This window comes from Cystoisospora suis (assembly GCF_002600585.1).
Source record: "Cystoisospora suis strain Wien I chromosome Unknown contig_2191, whole genome shotgun sequence".
Lineage (NCBI taxonomy): Eukaryota > Apicomplexa > Conoidasida > Eucoccidiorida > Sarcocystidae > Cystoisospora > Cystoisospora suis.
Genome location: NW_027154990.1, coordinates 1 through 8,901, shown reverse-complemented (window position 1 = coordinate 8,901; position 8,901 = coordinate 1). Strand labels below are relative to the sequence as shown.

Genomic DNA, 8,901 nt, shown 5'->3' with positions numbered 1-8,901 from the left:
GAAGAAGTACTTTTCTTCTTAGTTATATCGCATAGAAGATGTAAAGCACGATCATGAAGAAAGACGGGGGGAGAAGAGAGAAGAAGTTCTATCTTAAGAAGCTCTCCGTCTTCCGTCTCGATCTTTAGCCAGAGAGAGAGGCGATAAGCTTCTTCTTATATATTTCCTTCCGATCCGTCATGAAATACCACACCCTCGAGTGAAACTGATCTCTTCTTCTTTCTCTAATGATTTATCTAAGAAAGTAATCAATTCTCTCCTTCATTTCTCTCGATCTTTTCGGCATCGATGGACTCTCTTACAGCACTTGGAGCTTCATAGACTTGTGTGTTGACGTAGATCGATCTCCTTATCTCCTTCTCTTCTCCCACCCCTTTCTTTCTTTCTCTCTCTTTTCATAAAGACAGACTGTCTTCATCTTTACAGGAATGCCCAGGGTGACCCACAAAGACAGGCAGACAAATGAAGCGCTTTCTTTAGAAGCCCCCTGTCTTTTCGCGGTCTTTGGGAGTTTCTCCTTTCTGTCTTTATCATTCCTTCTTTCGCTTGTCGATCCAAAGAAGAAAGGGCTCGCAGACACTTCTCATGGGGAGCCTTACTCCTCCCGCTCTTACTACTCTATGTACTATAGCGACCATACAGACACATAACTCCATACTCACTTATCTATGTATCTTTCATTCATCTATCTATATCCATCTATATATGTATATAGATATCCATCTATATATGTATATATCTATATATATAGAGAGAGATAGAGATAGATTTGCCTGTGTGTCTGTATACGTGAACTGCGGTAGAGGCGTATAGAACTCCAACTGTAGAAGCTTTTTGTGAAGTGAACGCGGGGCTTGGAAAAGATCGACTGCATCCTCTCTTCTTTCGGACCAGCAGAATAAGAAGATGAAGAGAAGATTCTTCTCTCCTTCTTTTTCCATCTCCATAGGAGGAGACGGAGAAGCAGGACTCTCATATCCATCGCAGGCTTTAATCAGATTGCTTGCTAAGCGGTAGAGGAGTATAATGAAGTAAACTATACAAGCTCTCTCTCTGTATGCGATAATATAAGGCTTCCTTTTTCATCCTCTTCGTGAGAAATCTCAGGAGAGAGGTGTCGATAGAAAGAAGATAGGTTAACAGACAGATTGATAGGGAGAAAGAGAGAGATACGATGAAGACAGATGGATCAGCAATAGGGTGGGAGAGATAGATATGTTGAAGAGAGATAAATAGATCGATAGGGAGAGAGATAGAACATAGGTAGATACATAGATGGATTATTACAGATAGGTAAATGCAAGATAGCTAGGTCTAGTCACCGAAAGACTGTGTCTTCCTTTCCTTTCTCTTTATCTCTTCTTAACCGAAGGCTTTGCTCTCTAACTACTGTCTTCACTACTCTGACTATACTTACAAAGAAGACGTTTCTTGATCCAAGAAGAAAGAGATAAAGAAAGAAAGAAAGAAAGAATGAAAGAGATAGATAGATAGGTAGATAGGTAGATAGATAGATAGATCCCGAGACAAATAGGTAGATAGAGGAAAGAAGTTTACGAAGAAAGAGATCGGTTATAGTTGGGGAGTTTCTTTTTTGTCTAGAGAAGAAGAGACGTTAAAAGACGATTTGCCTCCTGTCTTTGAGAGAAGCCGTAGATCGGTAATTTTGATCTTTTGATCGACGGCTTTACACATATCATAGAGAGTTAAGGAGGCAATGGAGACTGCGGTTAAAGCCTCCATCTCTACGCCTGTCTCTCCTATGCATTTGACGCGGCTACGTATGACTACACAGATAGGCGAATCATCAAAAGACGTGGGCTCTCCATCTTCTTGATGGGTAGAAGAAGAAGATGATCTCTCTCTTTCTCCTTCTTTTTCATTGCGTTCTTCTTCCGTCTTCTTCACTCCATCTGTCTTCTCTTTAGTAGAGAGAACAACATGAAGATCTTCTTCTTTCTCTCCTTTCTCTTTCTCAAAAAGATTTCTATCATTCCTGCTCTTGTTGGTGGGGCTGCTTATACCGCCTCGATGAGAAGGGAAGCTCTCGGGTGTATGTACACCACAACCCCTTAGGCTATCATGATGGTTCTGACGGAGATGTAGACGGGTGTCCATCTTCTGATCTTTATCTCTCCTGTCTCTTTCACAAGAAGAAAATGGACTCGAGGAACAAGAAGAAGAGAAAGAAGAAATCTGCTCTCCTTTGCCTGTATCTCTTTCCTCTTCTTGCAGACTACAGGTGACTTCTACAGAAGATAGTGAGATACTATGACAGAGAGGAATAAGGTCGCTTGTTCTCTTCGCAGCCATGATCCCGGCTAATTCGGCGACTTTAAACACGTCACCTTTCTTCGGAGAGATGAGAAGAAGAGATGATTTGGCTCTTTCACTCTCGCATTCTAAATGACCGTCATCTCCTTTCATCCTCTTCCCTCCCGGCATGAGGTGTACATACACCCGACGTGAAAGCCAAACACGAGCCTCAGCTTCGGCTGTACGTACACTCCGGGGTTTCTCAGAGACATCGACCATACGAGGAGATCCTGTCACTGCATTGATATGTGTAAAAGAACAACTATTCTTCTTCTTCTTTTCTTCTCCATCTTCATCTTCTTCTTTTCCTTGCGTCTTCTCTGTCTTCTCCTCCCTTCCATCCTGGATACGTCGTCGTTCTCTCTCTTCTTCAATTCGGAGGTCTCTGTCTTTCCCCTTCCTCTCATGATGGAGACAGCGATAGGCAGACAGCTGGGATCTTTCATTAGCTCTGAAAGCGGCAGTGGATCGTCCCTGGGAATAGAGATAGGGCTGTCGAGACAGCTCATCTCTACCAGAAGAAAAGAGATATCTCTGGACTGTATGGGTGGAGGAGCTCTTGAGAAATCTTCCATACAAACTCGAGCTAGTAGACTGCATGCAGGGAGGGGAGAGAACACCCCGAAAAGATGAGAGAAATAATAAGCATCTCTGGCAGTGTAAACAGTCGGAAGAAGAAGCTTTCTTCCGCCATGGAGGAGTCTTGTCATGCTTCTTCTTCTTCGTCGATTTGCATGCTTGTTCAGAGCCTCCCTTCATCGAGGGTCCTGAGAATCTACGAGAGATAAGACCTATCATGGTATAAAGAAGACTACAGAAAAAGAACAACAAGAAGAGGAAGAGAAGGAACAAAGGGAAGAAGATATGCGATCAAAAGAAGAAGAAGAAAAGACGAAGTGACGGAGGAAAGAACGTGAGAGGAAGAAGCAGAAGATGGGAAACCCTGGACTCTAGACTTTAGTCTATCTACACTCTCGAAGCAGAAGAAGAAGATGATCTCCAATCCTTCCCCTTGCATACACTTTCTTCTTTATCAGTCACCGTCCCTTCTTCTCCTATTCATCGTCACGAACGGGGCTAGACAAAACGGCCGATCTATTTCTCGGCAAACTCCATATGTGCTATCGGATTTCTATCAAGAAACGTCTTTACTTCCTTTCTTCCTTCCTTCTTTTCTCTCTTTCTCGTTTGGCAAATGTATGGAAATAGATTAAATGTTGAACGAGCCTCCCTGGATCTACCCTCATCATGTGCATGCAACAAGCCTCCTCCTGCTGAATTTCCACTGTGGCTACTTCTCTGGAGAAAATTTCTACATGGCGAGACGACCTCCTTTACTTTATTTCATTCAGACATATCTAGACTCTCCTTTGCACTTTCATCACGACTATCCAAGCAAGAAAGAGAAGGCGTTTCGAACCCTCTTTGCTGGGAGAGCATTCCACTCTCCGAGACAGCAGCAGACTCGATTCCTCTGTCTCCCTCTTTCTTGCTCTTCATCTGGAGTGAAAGAGAAGAAAGAGTGAGCACGAGAAGACAAGGGAAAGGAAAGAAGGAAAGAAAGAAAGAAGAAAGATTTGCCATTCACAGGCACAAGACAAGGAGAGAAATGACGACTTCTGTGGACTCAACTCTCTCCCGGGTGTGCGTGTTTCTCTCAACACATCCATCCCGAAATCCGTCGATTTCTCTATCACTTCATCTTCTTTCTTGATCTCTCATGTCTGTCTTTCCTTCTCTCTTTCTTAGAAGAGGTTCCTCTTGCATGTCTGTGGGTGATACCGAAGAAAGAAAGAAAGAAAGAAAGAAAGAAAGAAAGAAAGAAGATCCAAGAAAGAAAAACCGCATGCAACGCCTGCCCCAGCAGGAGGAGGAGGAGGAGCGACAGACCTGTCAAATGGAAGAATCTCAAGAAGAACGGGGCGCTTCTCACCTCTTTTTGAAGACAAAAGAAAAGAAAAAGACATTTCTTCTTCTTCTCTCTCTTCTATCTTCTTTCTCTCCTGTCCTCTTGAAGTATGGAACTTCTCTTCTTTCTTCTTTCTCTCTCCTAGAAAGATAAGAAGATAGAGAGAACCCGCCTCTCTCTATCGTCTCGTGCTCCCTCCTTCTTCCTTTCTTTTGTCTACGGACAGAAAGCAGGAGAGAAAGAGAGCGAGAGAGAAAGTGAAGAAATGACTGTAAAGAATGGCTTTTTCGTGTAAACGGATAGACAGATGGAGAGACAGAGAAATAGGTCGATAGTCCGAAGAAAAGATGAGCTTGGATGCCTTCTCTTACCCTTTTCAAACGGTTCGGTATCTTGTACTTTTTCTCTTCTTTCTCTTTCCTCCTACCAATAGGCTATAGAGCCGGCCTCCTTGAGGAGAGAAGAAGAAGAAGAGATAAGAAAGGAATGAATGGGGGATTGCGCCATTCTTCTTCTTCCCTCGTCAGCCTAAGCATACAGCACGTCACTTAATTCAAACACGTGCTGATAGAAACGAAGTCATCCCTCTACCTCTCCCTTTCTCAGTCTCTCTATCTGTCTATCTGTAGTCGATGTATATAGTCTGTCTTTCGTGTATCTCTCCATTCTTTTCTTTCAAGCGTTTCAATGGAAGCCCTCCCGCAATCCTCTCGACGATTCTTGAGAGAAGATGATAAGCCTTATATCAGGATTGTACAAATGGATCTTTGCAGAGAGAGAAGGAGAAGAAGTTCGTTTACTCCTCCTTGGCTTAGATGGCAGTGGAAAGACCACTTTTCTCGAATGTATCAAGTCTTCATTTAAAGGAGGAGGACAAGCAAACAAGAAGAAGAAGATCTCTCTTCAATCTTCTTCTTCATCTCTTTCTTCTTCTTCTGTCTCTATACCGACTCCTACTCCTCCTTCTTTCTCTTTCACTAAACAGGAAGAGCAAGACGGAAAGGAAAGCAGATATTTATCTTCTCTAGATGAAGAGAAAAAGACGAAGAGAAGGAGTGGCTACTGCTCTTCTTCTTCTTCCTTTCATGATAGCTCTGTTAAGACATATCTTTCCATACATGAAGACAAGAACTCGCAAGCCCCCTATGATAAAGATCTCCTCGCTTCCTTCTCTCCCTCTCCTTCTTCTTCTTCTCTCAGTCAACTCTCTCTCTCTTCTTCTTCTTCCCCCGGTACACCCCCACCTCCTTCTTCTTCTTCTCTTCCTTCCTCTTCTTCTTTTTCTCTTCCTTGCGTTCATTCGACGACGGGCTTTAATTTTGCCCGTGTGAAGGTTGATAGCGACCGCATTGTGATATGGGACCTAGGAGGTAGGGAGACGTTACAGAGCATTTGGCGGGAGTATCTCCAAGACGCACATTCTATTCTTTTCTTTGTAGATATCTCCGATCGAGAAAGACTTAAGGAAGCGAGGAGAGCCTTCTTCAAGCTTTGCGATGACTTAAGAGAAAGACAGGCCATCCAGAGATCTCATCCTGAGAAGAAAATCGACCACACAAAGGATTGCTCTAAGCGGGGTGGCCGTTCACCCTTAGAAGCAAGAGCAAGAAAGGAAGAGCAGGAGAGTCAAGAGGAGAAGAATGAAGAAGAAGAAGAAGAGAAGTCTGGAGTGGATGACGAGAGAGAGATGAATGGAGAGGGGAGATCAAGGGACTTAGGAAAAGAAGAAGAAGAAGGCGATAGCAGTGGAAGAAGAAGAAGAGAAGAAGAAGAAAATGACGATGGATCTTTTCTTCTTCGTCATCTTCTTTCTACCTCTGTCCCGCCGATCTTTCTCGTGGCAAATAAGCAAGATTCTCATAGGGGAATGGCAAGAAGTAGAGGAAATTGTGCTAGAAGAACTGCGAGAGAGGGGAGACGTGGTGTATCTCCTAGAGTGCTTCTTTCTTTCTTTCATGAAGGGGATATAAAACACGGGGAGACACATGCGAAGAAGAGAAGAAGCATCGGAGGTGGAGAAGACTCAGGAGATCAAGAAAGGAATGTTGGGGGAAGAGAAGAAGAGAAGATACGAGAGGAAGAAGAAGAAGAGTCCTTAGATAGGAAAGGAGTAAAGATGGGAAAGGAAATATATCAAAACGGAGTGAAGAAGAAGAATGGCTATGACGATGACGTAGAAGATACACCTCAATGTGGGGAAGGGAGGTGTAGAAGAGAAGGAGAAAGAAGAGAAGAAGAAGAAGAGAACAAGCTTCTTAGGAGGAATGGAGATGAAGGAGAAGAAGAGAAGAAGAAGAAAAGAGAAGAAAGACACGATTCTATGACGCCAGTTCGAGATCGGCATGCAGATGGAGGGAAAAAACTAAAAAAAGAAGAAGAATGGGTACGTGGAATGAGAAGAAACGAGGAAGAGGAAGAAGAAGAAGAGAAGAGAATCGATGGAGAAGAAGAGAGGAAGTTCGATGAGAAGGAAAGATTTCTCGGGAGAGGTATGGCTCGAGGTATACCTTTCTGGTGTATAGGCAGCTCTGCCTATGACGAGTCAAGTGTACAGACACTCCTGAGGTGTGCTGTAGAGACAGCGAAGCTTCTTAAACAACTGAGAAAAGAAAGAAAAGAAGAAGAAAGACAAGCTAGAGCACTACCACGACCAACGACAAGAAGAAGAACTAGTACTAGTAGTGCACGATCAAGTGACGATTTCTCTTCTCCAGGTCATGAAAGTTATTTCAAGCCAAATGCTCTTTCTTCTTCTTCTCTTTCTCCTTCGATGATAGGGCTCGGAGCAGGTGAGAGAGAACAAGAGGAGAGAGACAGGATGATGTCTCCAGAAAGATGGTTAGATAGGAAGATGAAAGAAGAGAGAAATCCATCATCGGTTTCAGGAGGCTTCGATCGACTCTCTTCTTCTTCTTCAGCTCCTTCCACAACATGGGATTTAACCTCCTCCTCCTTCTCTTCTTCTTCTTCTTCTCTTTCTCCGTCTATCTCTACTCATCCCTCGAGTGTAGGTCCTTCTTCCTCTTCTTCATCTTCCCCCTCTCCATCTCCTTCTTCTTCTTCCTCTCCTTCTTCTGCTTCTTCTTCAAATTCTTCTTCTTCGTCTTTTCCTTTCGTGACGAATCACGCCGTCTCTCACTCTTCTTCATTTTCAATCCCCGTCAAGAGTCTTTCTCCAGAAAGAGAGAAGCACCAGGCAGATAAAGAAGAAAGAAAAACGAAAGATCGCCGCTCCCTTCTACAGGCTTCTTCTTCTTCTCCTTTTGAGACGTCTGATAAAGCCGAACATGGCGGTGTGCTTCTTTCGCCTGGGAATACAAGTTTAGCCAAATGTAAAGAAGAAGTACAAGGAGAAGGAGAGAATTGCCTCTTCTTCTCTGCAGCTCCTGAGACAGAGAGAAAGATCGATTTGCACAGGAAGAAGAAAGATGGAGAGAAAGAGGAACAAGGAGATCGGCTTATATTCGGAGACGGGGTGATGAAGGCGAAAAAAGGAGAGAAGGTGGGTAGGAGAAAGGATAGGGGGGGAGAAGAAGAGAATAGCGACAGGAGTCTCGTTTGCGAGAATCGTTCGCTTCTTCGTTCTGAAAGAACGTCTTCTTCTCTTTCTTCTCCCCGTCATCTTCCTTCTCCAGGAGAGAGATCTCCAGAAGGAGGAGAACTTCCCGCGATATTCGAAGGAAGACGACGAGTCGTCTTAGGAGAGAGAAGAGATGGAAAAGAAGAGGAGAACAAGAAGAAAGAGAAGGAGAGAAAAGAAGAAGACAGTAGTGAAGGCTTGTATGATATAGAGGATGCCTTAGAGAACATTGAAGATTTCTTCGCTACAAGACTCTCTCTCACGACTCGTAGAATCTCGAGAATCTCTTCATACCCCCTTTCTTCTCCATCCTAGAGAAGAAGAAGAAGGTCGTCGTGCATTAAGGAAGGGATGATAGCTGTACATGTCTCATCGATAGATCGACGAGAAAGTTGCCACGGATCTGGAGAAAAAAGAAAGATACATGTATATCTTATGTATTGCTTCCTCTTCTTCTTCGTCACCTCTCTCTTGATCGAAAGGTGAAGGGGGGGTCTCTTTCTTCTGGCCTGCACTTCTCTTTCGTCTTTTTCTGTTTGTGGAAGCCCCGGAAAATTCTTCTTCTCCGAGGGAACGATCTAGAGGTTACATGTTGGTATAGATCTATCCCTAGATCTATGTCTATCTGTATATCTATATCTGTTCTCTTTCTTTCTTTCTCTCTCTCTCTCTCGGTCCGTGTTGTGTGTGCCTGCATACGGGAAGAATAGACGGTGGCGCGGCATTTCGGGTGTATGTACAGCCGAGGACTGCATGCGATAGTGCAATAGATCATACATAGGCGTCGTTGTCTATAGACGACGGTAATGGAATGCTGCACGGGATTTCTTTTCTTTTCCTTTCCAAGTCGGAGAGAAGCTTCATAAGACGAGGGATGAATAAGTGATGGCTATACAACTCTTCTCTTTTCAAGTAAAGACACTTTTCCTTACAGAAGAAGAAGCGTAATGGCTGGAGAAGAAGAGCTCTCTCTATCTATCTCTCTATCCCTCTCTCTCTCTTCTCTTTCTATGATGTATCCTGCCTCCTTACTTCCGCTATCACATACAAACTCCCTCAGTCTCTCTCTCTCTTCCGAGTATCGAGACTTATCTGA

General features: G+C 43.7%; 2 protein-coding genes across 2 annotated transcripts; one reads left to right on the top strand and one right to left on the bottom strand.

Annotated features, from left to right (window-relative positions):
* Positions 1-1,572: 1,572 nt before the first annotated feature.
* CSUI_004639 (cyclic pyranopterin monophosphate synthase accessory protein) lies at positions 1,573-4,103 on the bottom strand (the record flags this gene model as incomplete). The annotated part of the gene is made up of 1 exon (XM_068064824.1): positions 1,573-4,103. The coding sequence occupies exon 1, from the start codon at positions 3,112-3,114 to the stop codon at positions 1,573-1,575; it is 1,542 nt and encodes a 513-aa protein (XP_067923201.1). The 5' UTR covers positions 3,115-4,103.
* A 34-nt stretch (positions 4,104-4,137) lies between these two features.
* CSUI_004638 (adp-ribosylation factor) lies at positions 4,138-8,851 on the top strand. The gene has a single exon (XM_068064823.1). The coding sequence runs from the start codon at positions 4,956-4,958 to the stop codon at positions 8,118-8,120; it is 3,165 nt and encodes a 1,054-aa protein (XP_067923200.1). The 5' UTR covers positions 4,138-4,955; the 3' UTR covers positions 8,121-8,851.
* The last annotated feature ends 50 nt before the right edge of the window (positions 8,852-8,901 follow it).